Source organism: Theropithecus gelada, chromosome 2 (genome assembly GCF_003255815.1).
Source record: "Theropithecus gelada isolate Dixy chromosome 2, Tgel_1.0, whole genome shotgun sequence".
NCBI classification, from domain to species: domain Eukaryota; kingdom Metazoa; phylum Chordata; class Mammalia; order Primates; family Cercopithecidae; genus Theropithecus; species Theropithecus gelada.
The window spans coordinates 83354566-83371832 of record NC_037669.1 but is presented as its reverse complement, the minus strand read 5'-3'; the positions used below and the strand labels follow the sequence as shown (position 1 = coordinate 83371832).

Genomic DNA, 17267 nt, shown 5'->3' with positions numbered 1-17267 from the left:
TAACTCCACCATACAACTGTGTTCCACTCCACAAGGTGCTGGCTGCACACTGATCTATGGAATATAAAGTGTCACGTTTCACTCCGGCTGTATGGAGATGACCTGGCTTAAGAGGCAGGGAAGGACAAATGGCAGGCAGGGGATGTCAACAGAGGCATCATCTGGGAAGACAGAAAAGGGGCAGGGATCTGCTCCTTATCCCTCACCCCCCAGTCTCTGCCAGCTTTTAATTCAGAAGCTTCCACTTAGTAGAACCAGTCTCCCCACCCCTTCTGTAGAGAAAAGCAGCCTCTGATTTCTCACCCAATTACCTTGTCTTTTGTTGCTTCTGGTTTCATCTTTTTAAAAACCTTTTCCCCACCTTGCCTAAAGCCACTATTATGCAATGGCTTTCCTAAAGCACCAAGATGGTTTTCTTAGTTCATTAAATTAAAAAAATTTTTTTTAAAAAGAAGTTCTATGGGCTCTTACGAAAGCATCTTTGTATCTACAGTATATTTGAAATGCACATATTAATATTTATAAATTATAACCAGACAGCAAAAGAAAATGTATAGAGAAAAAGCCCTACTATGGACATCGGTTTCTATACTACATACAGCCACAAGTGTTGAAAATCACCTCCACATAAAACATTATTTGCAAATCTGCAAGTTACTTCAAACCAGGCTGATAGGTGGGAGGGAGCCTACCCATTCCAAGGACTTTGCAGACAAGAATTACATAAATAAAAACAACAGGCTGGCCGGGCGCGGTGGCTCATGCCTGTAATCCTAGCACTTTGCGAGGGCGAGGCGGGTGGATCACAAGGTCAGGAGTTCAAAACCAGCCTGGCCAAGATGGTGAAACTCCATCTCTACTAAAAATACAAAAATTAGCCGGGCGTAGTGGCAGGTGCCTGTAATCCCAACTACTCGGAAGACTGAGGCAGAGAATTGCTTGAACCTGGGAGGCAGAGGTTGCAGTGAGCTGAGATTGCGCCATTGCACTCCAGCCTGGTTGACAGAGAGAGACTCTGTGTCAAAAAAAACCAAAAACAAACAAACAACAACAACAACAATAACAAAACAGGCTATGAGGAAGAGAATGATGCTGGACACAACATTTTTACAAAGACAAAGAGAAGAGTTACCCTTGTCCTCCTAAGCTCCATCTGACCTGTAGTAGATGCTAGACAGCACATGAAGATACCAAATTTTGACGGACAAAGCCAAAGTAGCCAATTGTGGTGGCAAACCTCAGTCATTTCCAGAGGGAGCCTCTAGGTATTCATCTTTCCTTTTCAGCCATTGCTTTCAAAGTTTCGAGGGTTAAGGCAGAACTTCAGATTCTCCAGGACATCTCTGCATCCCCGTTCTGAACAGAGTAGGTGCCTGGAAAAACCTTTCGTGAATTTGGAATCCTGCTGAGACACTCTCATGTCATTTTATGTCCCTGCCAGTCTCAGAAACCAAAAGCCTTCTTTGAAATAGACTATCTCCAAGCTTTCCAGCATTTACATATAAAAATTTAAAAACTTAAAAAAAAAATTCAATATAATCCCACAGTGTGGCCCAGAATGATTTCACGATTTCTCAAAGCAGTCAAATACTTTTCCAAGACAGAGCATGCAACCAGGCTGCTGGGTACCTCTCCGGCTTCTTAGCGTGCTAAGCTGAACAGACAGCAGAAAACTCTCAGAACACTAGGAAGGCTCAGTTCCAAAATGCAGAGGACGAATCTCCCAAGATGAAAGCCATTGCGTGACAATGATTTAAGAGCTGAAGGGAAAGATCTGACAGCTCTTCTGCTTCAGGTGACAATGCCCTTCAGGATGCTCCCTGGGCAGTGCCAGGCTCTTGAGCATTTGTGCCCAGAGGAGGGTTTAAAACATTTTTTTACGTCAGAGCTGCACCACTGGCGTACTGAATACACACATACACACACACGCATGCGCACGTACACACACACACACACACACCACCTCTTAAGCATCCCCTGAATTTGTCGAAATGGCTCCTGCTGTGGGCTGAAAATGCCAGGTTGGTAGCACAAACTGCATTACAGCAAGTGAGGTGACAAGGATTCCCTGAGGGAGCAGGACCTGGTCTCAGAGAATCCTGCCCACTGACTCTGCGTCCTTCTGTCTCTCTCTCTCTCTTTTTTATGGTTAAAGCTGCCGGGTCAGATTTTTATATTAGAATGGGGAGGTTGAAAGGCAAACACCAACTGGGTTCTCTTGTTTTAAAAAGGGGCCAGAAAGCACTGCACGCTAGGCAGGATGGGGGATGATCCAGCTGTGTTCCACTTGCTGTATCATCTTTTCTAAGGTTCTGCTGACTTTGCTGTCCGTTTTGCATGACCCAGTCAGACAGGCATTTTCTGCACAACTGTAAGATGTAGGTTCAACACAAATGCAAGCCTCTCTGCAGGTTGAGTGCAGTGCTGCTACGTGAGATTGTAATTAAAACTGATTTCCTAAGGCATTGCCGATTTGGATGTAAACATCAGGCTGCTCTTTGGCAATCTGACATTCCCAAGTAATGAACAATTGAACCAGAAGCCGTTGCTGTGTGATTTAGTGCTATGATCCAGCAATGTAAGCAGGTGCAATTTCAAAACCAGAACACTTACAGGTTATTGGATCTATGGGGGAGGCTTTATGCCTAACCCATATGAGTAAAGTATGAATTATGGTGTTCTCCTTGAGGGCTTCTGTGAGAATAGAAGATTAAAAAAATTCCTGGTCTCATTTGATTTTTCTTTTCCATTTACTCAATATGTCTCCAGCTACATTTTACTGCTGTCTAAAGAGAGCCCTCAGGGAAAATATTTCCAGATTCTTGTTAAATAGCTCTACTGAGAACTAGCAAATGCAATTGCAGGGATGCTTTCAGGCTTTATAGAGAGATAACAGAACATAACCTGCAGGGACGCTTCCTAGTCCAACAACTCAGCTGCCAGACCAAGCTGGGCAAGGTCAATGCTAAACCCAGGAACCAAGTGTCCTGTTTCAAGTGCAGACACCACCCCCCACCAACGTGATTTTAAGACAGGGCAGGAGGGTATCTCACTAAAGTTTAAAAAAAAAAAGAAAAGAAGAAAAGACATTGAGCATTCTGTATGGACAGTATTTTGTGAATAACAGTTTTGTTTCATCTGTTCCAGGACTTACAACTCTTTTGTTTCTCTTGTCTTATTGCACTGGCTAGAATCACGGGTATATTGTTGATTACAAGCCAAGACAGTGGGTATACTAGTTTAATTCTTGGTTCTAAAGTAATTATTAATGAGATTTCATCATTAAATATTTGCTGAGAGCATGGGAGAGGCACCCTTTATCACATAGAGAAAGTTCCTTTCTGTACCAACTTTGCTGTGAATTTTTATCATGAATTGGCAGTGGCTTTTATCAAATGTTTGTTCTTCATTTAGTCAGAGGACAAGGAAAGAAAAAAAAAGGAAGGGAAGAAAAGAAGGGAGGGGTGGGAAGAAGGAAAGGAGATAATAAGGAAAGGAGCGAATAAAGAAAGGCATACAGGTCATATTTTTTCATAAATAAACTGATTTGACAATTTAAAATATCTTGTGTTTAATTACGAACAAAGGAGAATAAAACACTCTATGCAATTTTATTCTTAGTATGATATTTTTATTAAATGAATTTTGATATTCCTTCTCTAGGGGATACAATGATTTTTATCCTCTCCTCATTCTTCCCCTCAACAGGTAAAAGCCAAAGCAGACTGTCTGCAATGTAAGAAAATGCCTATGGCATCAATATAATCTAGCATACTTTTTTATTCCTCCAAAAATAGTTCCATTGAAACAGACATGGCATACAGGAACTCCCGATTCATTTTCCCTGCACTTTCTTTTTGCAGCCAGAGTGGGGTGGGGAATAGTAGGAATATCATCCATCTCATGTCTGCAGCTGCCCTGAGACCCTACCCCTATTGAGCCTCAAACACCATCCAGGAGAGTCTGGAAATGCAGTCACTGGCATAAGGACTCAGGCTGCTGTACTGCAGGGCAGTGTGGCTCTCAGCTGCTTTACATCTGGTCAGGAGCAAGGAAGAGGTGAGAATCGATTGTGCTAGCAGATAGTCTTGCCCATGAGTTGATGCAGCCAAATAAAAAAATCTTTCAAATGTTTGGAAATGCCAGGAATGCCTTTTCAGGGTTCTATCTGTATGCCGTGTGTGTGTGAAAACTGTACTCCCAAGGGTCACGTTTAATCTACCCAGGAACCTTCTAGGTGGCTTTCATCGTCCTCGTGTTAAATAGGAAGTTACAATCTTACAGTGACTGATAAACTCTAGCATAAACAAATAATAATAATGAGCCAATACTGGTAGCAGGAACTCAACTCAGTGCTTTACATATAGTTGCAAATTTAATCCTATTAACAACCTTACAACTACTATTACGATCCCTATTTTAAAGATGGAGAAACTAAGGCATGTAGTAGAGCAATTTGCTTAAAACCATTCCGCTAAAACAAGGTGACCAGCATGTAAACCCAGGCAGGCTGACTCCAGAGCCCATGCCCTACACCAGGGCCTGGCTAACTTTTTCTGTAAGGGGCTACCCAGCCTCTGTCATGACAGCTCATCTCTGCTTTCAGACACAAACAATCTGTAAATAAATAAGTGTGGCTATATCATATTAAACATTTATTTATGAACACTAAAATTCAAATTTCATAGTTTTCATGTCACAAAATATTCTTTGAGACACGGTCTTGCTCTGTCACTCAGGCTAGTGTGTAGTGGCACGATCACGACTCACAGCAGCCTCAACCTCCTGGACTCAAGCAGATCTTCCCACCTCAGCCTCTGAAGAAACTGGGACTACAGGTGCTCACTACCATGCCTGGCTAAATTTTAAAAAATTTTTTAGAGAAGGGGTCTTGCCATGTTTCTCAGACTGGTCTCAAACTCTTGGGGTCAAGCAATTCTCCCGCCTCAGCTTCCCAAAGTGCTGGGGATTACAGGGGTGAGCCACTATGCCCTGCTTACAAAATATTATCCTTTTGATATTTTTCAATCATTGTAACATGTAGACACTATTCTTAGCTTAAGGCCCATAGGAAGTCAGCTGTATTCGATCTTCAGGCCATAGTTTGCTGACCAGTTATGTCCTGGTCAGAGGCCCTCAGCCTCAGCTTTTCAATACTGTAACATACCCAAAGACAACACTCCCAGGCACTGCACCTCCCACAGGCACACCTAGACATCGTCAGGCTCCAGTAGATAGCAAAGCTTGATTTGCATATTCTCCCTGCAGCTGGACATGCAGGGTCCTCCCCTGAGAAACAGGGGAAACATTTGACTTACTTTTTATGTGAGTAAACCCTATTTTATTGCATTTAGTCTCTTAACTTTCTAAACACAATGCCAACTTTCCTTGACCATTTAAAAATATATATGAACAAAGTACATAAAAAGTGATATGATGCCTGGGATCTACTTCAAAATAACAACAGTGGAGAAAGAGGATGGAGAAAGAGGAAAACAGGACTGGTCACAGGTTGGTAGCTGTCAAAGCTAGATGTCGGGCACAAGTACGTGACAAAATAAATGTCAAACGGTACATGTATTTGATACGTGCCTGTCTAGGGTACATGTCAAAATTAAAAGTTTTTTTAAATTTTTTTTTTAATGGACATAAAATTGTTTTGCAAGTGTGCCAACGAATGCTGAACTGGAGTAGACAGGGGCTGTCTGTGATTTTTTTTTTTACCTCAGTTATTAGGGAGGGCCTAGTGAGAAAGGATACTAAAGAGACAGACATCATCCAGAATAAAAGAAACCTATTTTTGTGTGTTGTAAAACAGTTCCCACTACTGAATTTCAATAACTTCTAAATAACACACACTGGAATAGGGAAAGCTCCATGTGTTGGGAAAGAGAACGCTGGGAAAGCTACTTCACAGCATTTAAAGACAGCAACCCCAAGGAGAGCCATGGGCCAAGTCGCCACACCCCCTGAAGTCTTTTATTGTATTGACTGGCTTAATTCACTCTCATTAAGAAACCCTGGCCAGGCGAGGTGACTCATACCTGTAATCCCAGCACTTTGGGAGGCCAAGAGGGGCAAATCATGAGGTCAGGAGTTCGAGACCAGCCTGACCAACATGGTGAAACCCCGTCTCTACTAAAATTACAAAAGGTGGCAGGCGCCTGTAATCCCAGCTACTCAGGAGGCTGAGGCAGGAGAATCACTTGAACCCAGGAGGCAGAGGTTGCAGTGAGCTGAGATCGTGCCATTGCACTCTAGCCTGTGTGGCACAGCAAGGCTCCATCTCAAAAAAAAAAAAAGGAAACCCACTAATGGGTTCCCAATCACTGAACTCCATGACATAAAACAATCCAGGGGAGGTCGACTCTAATTTATTTTAGAAACACACAGAAAAATAAGGTCCCTTCAAGATCAGTTTGTCCATGGACAGGAGTCCTTCATGTTCCTGCTGTATATATTTTAACTTGTGAGCGTGTTTTGTTTTCCTGTGAATGCCTTGCAAATTCATGTTTTTCTCGCAATTGATACAATAACATCATCTACTAACGAGGCTAAAACCTCCCATTTTTGCCAGATCCTCACTCCCCTTCTGCCTCTTACCGATCAAACAAATGTAAAGCTCATTACCCTACAATTGCCTTGACTTTACCACCCCGATTCCTCAGGGCCAAAGGGTGGTTCACATCATTTTACAGTTCATGCCCAAGATTCTCACCCTTCAAGACTTCTAGGCTACTACAAATATTCTTGTGTTCTAATTTTCTCTGATACCTCCTATTGCGAAGGCCTTCCCCACCCTTTCAGGGTCTCTGTTTGTTTACTCAGTGGACAATTCTTTAATTCCTGCTTCTGCCTCTTCCTAGCTATAAGCTTTACTTCAAATGGCCCCACTCCACCCAGCATGGGGGCACTTGACAGCTTGCTTTGTATCTTTTCTTTCAATGAATCCCTACAGATTTTTCCTCTTGTGTTAATGTTTTTCTAACAAAATGGTTGAGAATGAGCCATATTATTTTTCTAGATTTATCTAGTTTAGCCTGGCTCTCATATTCACTAATCTTGTCTTAAGCAAGTTACTTACTCAGTTTCTTCAACGGAAAATGGGGAAATAACCTTGTAATACAGCAGTGAGAATTCTGTGGGTAGGAGCTACGCTTTACGGGGAATTTACAATCTGTGCAGGTACTGGGCGAAGAGCTTTACATGGATTTGCTCTTCGCATCTTCAGAACATCTTATGAGAAAGCTAATATCATTATCCCCATTTTATAAGTGAGCAAGTCAAGGTTCAAGGAGCACAAATACACAAGATCACGTATTTCAGGTAGAGGCAAAATGTGGACCATGTACTGGACTATACGCCTCTGCTTCGTTATTCTGCCCAATGACAGACAGATAATGACGATGAGCACATAGCACAGTACTTTGTGAATAGCAAGATAATTATCAGAGCCTAGAATAGGGCTTACAAATTGTTATGTTTTTGCTAAAGATTATTCCCCCCACCACCTTTGCCTCTAAGAACAGGTGAGCTTATCTATTCCCTTAATATGTGCATACTCTTTTTCAAAAAATTGATTTTGAAATAATCTTAGATTTACAGAACAGTTGCAAAATTAGTAGAGTGCTCCCATAACTCCTTTACACCACTACCTCTAATGTTAACATTTTACATAACCACAGTACATTTATCAAAACTAAGAAATTAACATTAGGGCAATACTATTAACAGAGTTACTGAGATTCAACCGGTTTCTGTTTTCCCACTAGTGTCCTTTTTCTGTTCCAGGATCTAATCTAGAATCCAAAGTTATATTTCTGTCCAATCTGTGACATAGTTCCTCTGTCTTGTTGTTTTTCGTGATCTTACAGCAAAATACCAGAGCTCTCTGATTGACACTTGTGAAGAGTACTGGTTATTTTATAGAATGTCTCTCACTTTAGATTAATCTTATGTTCTCTCATGATTAGGTTCAGGTTATGCATTTTTGGCAAGAATACAACACAAAGATGTGCCCTTCCTGGTATATCACATAGGTAGTACACCATGTTGCTAAGTCTTATTACTGGTGATGTTAACTTTGACTATGTGGTTAAGATGGTCTTATGGATTGAATTATGCCCCTACTGAAAGATAAGTGTAAGTTCTTACTCCAGATACCTGTGAATGTGACCTTATTTGGAAATAGGATCTTTGTAGATAAAATCAAGTTAAGAAGAGTCTTACTAGTTTAGAGTAGGCCCTAAATCTAATCACTGGTGTCCTTATAAGAAGAGGGAAATTTAGAGACATACATGGAGAAGATGGCCATGTGACAACAGAGAGGTGGAGATTGGAGTGATCTATCTACAAGCCAAAGAACACGAAGGATTGCCAACAAACACCAGGAACTTGGAAGAAGCAAGGATTCTTCTCCAGGTTTCAGAGGGAGCATGGCTCTGCTGACATTTTCTTTTCTTTTTTCTTTTTTTTTTTTGAGACATAGTCTTGTTCTGTCGCTCGGGCTGGAGTGCAGCGGCACAATCTTAGCTCACCGCAACCTCCACCTCTGGGTTCAAGTGATTCTCCTGCCTCAGCCTCCTGAGTAGCTGGGACTACAGGGAGTGCACCACCATGCCCGGCTAATTTTTGTATTTTTAGTAAAGACAGGGTTTCGCCATGTTGGCCAGGCTGGTCTCAACTCCTGACCTCAGGTGATCCGCCTTGGCCTGCCAAAGTGCTGGGATTACAGGTGTGAGCCACCACACCCGGCCCCTGCTGACCTTTTCATTTCAGACTTAGCCTCCAGAATATGACAATAAATTTTTGTTGTTTTAAACCACCTAGCTTGTGCTTTGTTATAGCAGTCATAAGAAATTAACACAGGTGGTGTCTGCTGGATTTCTCCACTGTAAAGTTAATATTATTCTCTTTGTAACTAATACATATTTTGGAGGACTTTTTGACTTTGTGCATCCTTCTTAGTCCAATTTAGGGAGTGTTTACCCAGTATGGACAAAGTGGCCTTAATTGAAGTATACAGATGTCACTGTTGCGGGGAATGTCTCCCAGCTGAATAGGGAGAATCAGAAGGTCGATCCACAGAGTCAAGAGAGTCAGTGTCAGGTGGAGCTGGCAAGGAAGGAGCAGGTGAGATGGCTGGAAGGCAGGGCATGGTGTGGTGGACAATACAGGAACGCACGACACATAGGCAGCACTGAGGAGCCCTTCATAGAGCTGCTTGAGCAAAGGAGGAATAAGACTGTGGGTACAGAAAGGAGAGCTGCCTTGGAGCTTGCAAATGACTCTCTATCTTTTTTCTTGAAAATAGAAAAAGAAAATAATAATGAAATAATTGTTCCTAATTCTAAAATTTCCATTGAAATATTTTTTTCTGCTTTTTCTTTCCCCCCGGCACAGAGCTAACTGACCTGGTGTCATCTGTTGCCAGAAGATGAAAGACAAATAATGAGGCCCAAATCCCAACAGAAACCTGGCTCCATTGATTAGGCCAAATGTGTTTCAGAATTATTGGTTTTTAACCCCCAAGGTGAGAAAAGGTCTTCAAACTCAGAACTATAATTTTCCTCTTGTATGCTTATCAGTGATTTCAACAAAGGGACTACAGGCTTTGTGGACTTTGACAAGTTACCAGCAAATGTTCTGGGAGCCATCCCTGCTATCTTTGTCTTGGCTAATCTCAAACATGGAAGCCACATTCTTGTGTTTGTTTTCTCCAGCCATGAGTTTGGTTGTCAGTTGTCTCACATTAGGCATCTAAGGGGGATTTGATTTCCTTTTGATAAAATGGCTCAACTCTTTCCTCTATATTAAGGTAACGTGCTATGAGGAAAAGATCCCAATTTCCTTCTTAAAAAAAAAAAAAAAAGCTGGGGTTTGTTTTGTTTTGTTTTTGTTAATGAGGGAACAGGGACAGCCTGGATAACTAAAATCCACAAAACACTCTGAGTTGGTTCAGTCTCAAACCCAAGCTGCAGACAGGTTTTCGGGCTGCTGGATTGAGACTCCCACAATCTCTTGTCCCCTCTCATGAAGTGCTAAGAGCAGATGATGGCAGAAGTCACAAGAGACTCTGGGCAAATCCACAAATTAAACCATCAACTCTCAGGTGCACAGAACTGAACATACTAATGTTAGAGGGATGACGTTTATTCTCTGTATATCAAGCTCTGTCTGCCTGAGCCAGGCAGCACCAAAAGCAGATTCAGCAGCTATGGCTTCTTGGCCAAAGCCTCCCTGTGAGATGGTTGCTTTCTGGGGGAGCCTTGAATAAGGCAGAGGCATAAGGAGGACAGTTGGCAGTTGAATGAACTCACACAATGCTGGCAGGAGCCTCTGAAACCATGCTCAGAGGCCCTGCCCAAACCAGCTTCCTATAAAACACAAATTTTAAAAACAGGGGTAGAAAGAAATCACACTTTATGACAATTTCTGTAGTCCTCCTAGCTTCATTTCCTCCTGGCCTCCCCTGCTTCCTTCAAGTCCAAAACACATGGTAGCAAAATACTACAGCTCTCTACTGTTTGTATAAACTGAATAGCAAAATGAAGGAAAGGTGGGGGTAGGGGGCAAGCGAGATGGATTTCTTCCAGTACACCCGGGAGAAGCAATTGATTTTACTACAAACTTGGAGAGGGTGAATGTTCATGGCACACCATTTTGTTTCTGAGAGAAGACTCAAGCAAGTTATTACCTTTATTCTTCTTGGTACCACTGAGTTTTTGCCCCCACACTGGAAAAGTAACCTGTCCTACTTGCCTGCCATGGGGAAATTCATTTTTGCTGAGTGAAGGTTTATGGGCTGAAAAAAAGAACCTTGGGAAATAATTCAGTAAAATACAGTACTCTGAGAGGTGAAGCAAGCAGCAGCCTAGGTTACAAACATAATCTCTAAGCAGAGCCAGTAAAATGAAACAAAACCACTGTTTCAGACACTGTATTTTTGGCTAAGGTTTCACTCTGCAATAACTTTCAAAGTTACTCATTTTAGTCAACATTATAAGGGTAAGTCAACATTTGTCCTGGCAGCAAGCCCAAATTTGTTATTTTATTAGTCTGCTACTGGTTAAATTGGCCCAAGATTAAACACATCTAATAAATAGCCTTAAAATATTGAAGTTTAGCAGAAAACCACATTCAAGTTCTCTTTACACAGGATGTTACTATTACTTAACCTTGGGCAGAGGGAGAAATGCACACCCACACCCCGGTTAAGTTCCTTTTAGCAAACACCAGCCCCCATTGCCTGAAACTCATCTTGGTCATGCCCAGACATGATGCTACAGACTTTCAGAGAAAGAGGAAGCCAAATATTTAGCTCTGTCTGTGGTCCCTGGCTCCACATCTGCCTTCTGAGGCAGAAAGGGCCAGATGCTCAGAGCTGGAGAACTTTAAAGAGTTCAACCTTCTTAAAAATTAGGAGTTGCCAGCAGCATCAAGTCTCTGTGGCCTTACGGGAAGGCCAGCCATAGGCCCAGAGGATGTTTTCTCACATCAGGTTATGCATTTTTGGCAAGAATGCCACAGAAATAATGTGCCTATAATGCACACCCATCCCCCAGTCTGGAAAATGGGGCTGGACATCCCTGGTTGGATGATGCCAACAAGGCACCCAGAGGTAGAAAAGGTCTCCTGTTCATAGCCATGGGGTCCAGAGGAAGGTCTCTGTGGCTTTGGGGTTCTGGAGTCAGTCATTTCCTACTGACTTCTTGGAAACCTTTGGGTGGAATATATGTTCTGCATTTGTTTATCTCTGTAAGAGGGATTCCTTGGCTTCCCCTTGGGTGGGGTTGGAGGGGAAGGGGGAAAAGGATGCCACTGGGAGTTCCATTCCTCCTTCTTTAAGGACATTTTCTGGGCTCTCTCAGAGCTTAGGAATAATCTGAATGCCTCTGCAGCAAGTGACAAAGTTCTTATCACTCTGGCCCAAAGAGTGTATCGATTCTTTGCAAAGGATCTAAGGATAAAATATGAGTCAACCTGTCTGGTTAGAAAGCAATACCCTATGACCTTGGGCCCAAAATGTAACCTCTATAAGCTTAGTTTCCTCTGCTGTGAAGTGACGATGACTCTCCTACCTCCTTACAGAGTTGTTGGGAGGATCACAGAGACTAGGTGTATAATATGCTTGGCAGTCACCCGCCTGTTAGAAAGTCCTCAGTAAATATCAGAGTACTGCCCTTATTTCTGATGTCCTGGGAGAGGCGTGGTCTCTCTGCCAGCCTGCGCCCCTGCCCTCTTCTATTCCCTGCAGCACTGGATTTTGCCTTGATCCTTCCAGGGACAAAGCTGGAGTTCCATGTCACCTGCCAGAATCGTACCAATAACTGCTCTGGCCACTGAGGCTGCTACAAGATCATGTATTTTGATTCCACATTCCTGCCTTCCTTTTCTTCCCGTGGTTTTATCACCTGTTTAGTCAAGCTCCAGCTGGATACAGCAAAATAGTGGTGCTTTGGCAGGATTCAAGGCTATCTTGGAAGAGAGGAAAGCAGTAAAATCTCAAGATAAGGACCCAAGTCCTAACCTCCCTAATCTGAGAGGTTTGCATTATCCTCCCACCTGCCCATTGCCACCAACACTGCTGAATTATGGGCTAGAAGAGCTGGTCTCCAGTCTTGCCAGATCCCAGTACTGTCTGGGATTAGGCAATGAGAGGAACTCTGGGCATTCAACCCATGTTGGATGTGCAAGGTGAAACTTCACAAAAATAATGTGTAACCAAGAAAGGACTACACAGAACCACAGAAAAGTCCTCTGTCTTTCTCATCCATCTGTCATTCTTTGAAGCTCAGCATTATCTTAGCTTCCCAGAAGAGGAAAAAGAAGTACAGAGATGAAAAAGGATGCGCAGATCTTAATCTCAGTGTCTCAGAGGAAGGACAGATTGTTCCAGCTGAATCTGGGATGATCAAACACATCTCAGGCAAGCAAAGCTGACAGTCAGGTCTGTCATCTGACTGAAAACTAGACAGGGACCAGGGATCCCAATTGGTTGCTGAGTAAAAACTACAGGGACATCTGACCAAGGGCACTGGGTCTGCAGAAGAAAATGGATCCCCTTCTCTTGATGTGTAGTTGGTTTCTGTTTTTGACAAGAACAACGATTTTGAGCAGACAGGCCTTGCAGAGATGTGACCTCCAGAGAGAAACACAAAATACGTCTGAGGTGCTCCCTGGTAACTCCCAGCTGTCCCTTCTAGCACAAATTATCCTTTCAAATGTTTGGTCCATGTGTGTCCTCAGGAGCACATGCCCACACTTAGAACCAGGGGACACAGCACCCGGGTGTTTTAGAACACTCTGCTCCCAGCCGAGAACAGAATACATTCAAATCTGATTATTCAGAATGGAAAAAGCTACTAGCCAAACAACCACATGGAATTGATTAAATAGGAAAGAAATTTTTAAAAATCTTAAACTTTCCTGTTTTTGGCTTTCAGCTGACATCTTACCACCCACTGAGCAATGGTATGCAGAAAAATAAGATACAAAGCATGCTGTTCAGGAAACTGTGAGGTAAGTAATCTATAATGGATTCATTTGGCATTTCTGTTGCCCCCACACACCCCAAATGAGCAGATGAATAGCTTCAAAATGCTATTCTTTGGGAGGGGTGTATGTGCATGTGCATGTGTGCAGAACACAAAACTGATTTCATTTGTTGAGACACTTTCCATTCTGTAGTGCATTTTTAATGGCAAGAATTAAAAAATACCCAGTAACAATGGATTTTTCCAAAGGTTCATAACAAACACTGACTCTCAGTGCTGTACATTTGCAACCTTGAAACATAGTGATTACATGTTATTTTGAACTGTCAGCAATTAATATGCAACCAGATGTATCATTATCTACAGTTTATTAAAATGCAGAAGCCTGTGAATATTAAAAAAAAACAAATGATGTAGCACACAACAAAGAAGGCAAGGAGCTCAGAGACTCAGCTTTGCTCCCAGAATCACTCTCAGCTAGTTTCAATTCCAAAGAGATAATGGGGAAAATGGGTAGACAGTGGCAACTGACTTAAAATGAAAGAATAAATACAAACCTGTGATTTGGTTGTTGGGTTTTGTTAAAAAAAAAAAAAAAAAAAGTTGGCTAGCCATTGTAGAGTCAAGGACATTATTTTGGTGGTAAAATAAAACTGGCATTTATTCCTAAGGTAAAGGATGCCTGCAGCAGAGAGCAGCAAGGTTCTCAAGTGTTTTCTAATATGGGATATCTACAGAGGAGAAGATTCCTTTGAAGACTGCTGGAAGTCTAAACTGGAAAAAAATTTCCTTGGTAAAGGTTTCCCAAGCATTGCCAGGTTGGGAAGGGCACAAGGATGGAGTGGAAGGTTCTTCTTCTACATGCCAGGCCCTCCTTCCCTCTGCCCCAACATTTGAGAGTCAAGTGAGGGGTGCCCCTGAGTTTGCAAAGCAGGACTGTGCAGTGGGCCACTTGCCCTGCAAAGCTTCAATCAATTGCGATTAAATAAAGTATACCCTGCCAAGGCACTTGCCTACTCATAGACTCTAGCAATTTTCTAGAAACAGAGCAGTCACCCTACACCTGATGCAGGTGTGACTCTTGTGACTCTGAAGCACTATGTAAACAATGAGGGAAGCTTAGGAAAGGGAAGGAGGAGGCACCAAGAGCCATGGAGTCACACACGCTCTCATCTTTGCCATACAGCAACCCTGTTATCCTGTTTCATAGAGGAGGAAGCAGGTGTTCAGAGAAGTGAGATGACTTCCTCCAAGTCATACCCAGTAGTTAACTGGCAGTGGTGAAATCTGAATTCAAATCTACCTGCCTTGAAAACCTCCCCCGCCACCCTACACTGGCTTCCCAGGATATACAACTTCCTCTGATAATAAATAATAATATAATCACAATATACAGGACGACTTTGTGCTAGGCTGTGCCAAAGTGCTTTCTGTGCATTATTTCCTTGACTTAAGTTAGTGCTATTAATATACCGATTTCACAGTGCAGGCAACTGAGACTCAGAGGGGTTAAGGGCCTTGCCTGAAGTCACACAGCCCAAATTGAGCCCAAAGCTACTAACTCAGCAAGGCCTGGGTTCTTAATTAACCACAGCATTGTTAGTTTCCTAAACCAGGGGGGAACCCCGAAGTGAATAGGCTGTAGAGGCAAAAGGGAAGTAGACACTGACGAAGGAGTGGCGGAGGAGAGAATGTTCTTTCGGCATTCAAGCCCTATCGCTCTGGAATCAGCAGCTCCTCTTGACACCTCCCTGAGAATCTTAGTGAGCCCAGGTTCAAAGGTGTCCTGCTTGCGTGTCCCCAGAAGATGCTGCCCTCTGATAAGGGCACACTCGAGGACTGGGGGGTGGCAGGCATCCAGCATCAGGGGGCTCATTGGATGACCACTTCTCAGTATTCCCCCTCCATAGTCTGCCAAGCTACCCAATGAAATAGCCTGCTTCTCCCCCTCCCCCTGGTTGACAGTCACTACCCGTATGATTGCGTTGTTAATGACTTGGTCAAACTGAAGTAGAAGTTCCTTGAGGACAGAAAGCATGCCTTTTCTAAACCAGGGGGAAAATGATACACAGAGCCAGGTCTCAAATAAATATTTATGGACAATTAAAGAGCATTAGGGGTCATTTTTTAGTTGTCTAGCTCTTTACCAGCTCATATCCATCACACTATGGAGTCTCCCTACATTTCCAACAAAGGATCTATTTATAATTAAAGCACCCTGCAAATGAATAGGGCATGAAGAGCTCAAAGCAACCTAATTCACCCTCATCTGCTTGCCTTGGGTCTGTGTCCATGGTTGGCATTTGGCTAGGATTCTCAGATGATGCATGTCAGGTGGGAGCTGGCCTCGGGACAACTTGCTTCCTACTCCCCTGGCCAGGGTGCCTCTCTACCCAGAGCTCACACACCAACCCCTGTTTGAAAGTCAATCTGGGAACAATCAGAAGGCCGCACTAGATTATTTTGTTGCTCTACCTGGCAGAAATGAACGTGAAGCTTGGCAGTATGCTTGGAACATCTTTTGTTTTTTAAAAAAATAATAATGCCCAATGCTAACTCTGATCACTTTATTTCCTACAAAGGAAGGAGCTACCTCCTAGCAGATGCCTTGGTAGGTATAACCACTTGTAGCTTCTACGCAACTGATCTATGTTCAAGATAGATGCTGCTGTTGCTGCTGCTAATGACCTATTAAGTACTTGCTTTGGTGGAAGCCCTTTATATGCTCATTTCAAATTCCCATTTTTCAGATGAAGAAACTAAGGCTTAGAGGATGAGACACAAGTCCAAGATCTCTCGGCTCACAGGTGGCCAAGTGGGGATTCAAACTCAGTTCAGGCTGACTTCCAAATCCAAGTTCTTAACCATTACATTCTAGGGCTGACCCCAATTAAAGTGTAATCTCATCCAATCCTTCCCGCCAGAGTGAAGGGGAAAAGGAACAGGATGGGTTGAATCATTTTAGCTGGAACTTTGGAATGTTCTTTGAAGCTTCGAAAAGAAAAAGATGTATGTTCTGAGGACAGAAATCTAGTTTTATTTTTTAAGTTGGCTACCATGTAGCACAGATTCACTTCCTATAACACATTAAAGCCAATTTTTATCTACTTAGTCTTAATATCTGAAATTTGGGTCCTATGCTAAATGTCCAAATTTCAAGTTTAGTTTGCAAGTGACTGTGTCAAACTTGGGAACTTATTGTAGACTTCTAATCCTAGAAAACCCCTCAGAACATGCCTTGTTCGCTGTTTCCAAACTCTCTGTATCGCCATGATAATTTTTTGCCATATGTACATGTCACCTGAGCCATTATGTACTATTTCCTTAATTAGTCATTTTTTACTTAAAAACTTATTGTAAAAATAAACTCTATCACTGCCTTAAATGGAAAATCACTATCACCTGTCATAAACAGATGCTAACTTTAAAAAATGAACCCTGAGGCCTACACTTAGTTACACAGGGAAATTATCAAGTGATGGGGAGGTGTTAAAGACACACTAATTCCAAGTGGAAACTTGACATAATCAGAGAATTTAAAAGGGAAAGTGATTAAATTATTTTGTGATTTGTCTTTGTAAGATTTGAGCTGCCCAAGTGGTATGAAACCCACCTTCTGGAAAATAACGATCTAATCCAGTCCTCTCATTCCAGAAACAGACTCTGAAATGCCAAGACCCTAAGCCTACCTTTGCCCTGTCCTCTGCTACTTGGGAAGCTCTTGTACGAACCAGCTTAGAAATAAATGCTGCATTTAAGAGACTTCCGAAG

The 17267-nt window shown here is 42.5% G+C and overlaps 1 protein-coding gene across 5 annotated transcripts in view; it reads right to left on the bottom strand.

Annotated features, from left to right (window-relative positions):
• Nucleotides 1-17267, bottom strand: part of ARHGEF3 (Rho guanine nucleotide exchange factor 3) — a 339692-nt gene that overhangs the window by 47460 nt on the left and 274965 nt on the right. Inside the window, exon 1 of one of the 5 annotated variants that reach the window (XM_025375791.1) lies at nucleotides 1133-1944. The exons of 3 other annotated variants lie outside the window; for them this stretch is intronic. In XM_025375791.1, coding sequence (XP_025231576.1) covers nucleotides 1133-1246 — 114 coding nt within the window. In that variant the 5' untranslated portion in view covers nucleotides 1247-1944. Of the gene's footprint in view, nucleotides 1-1132; nucleotides 1945-17267 lie in introns of those variants that run through there. One more of the 5 variants, XM_025375793.1, reaches the window with a different exon arrangement.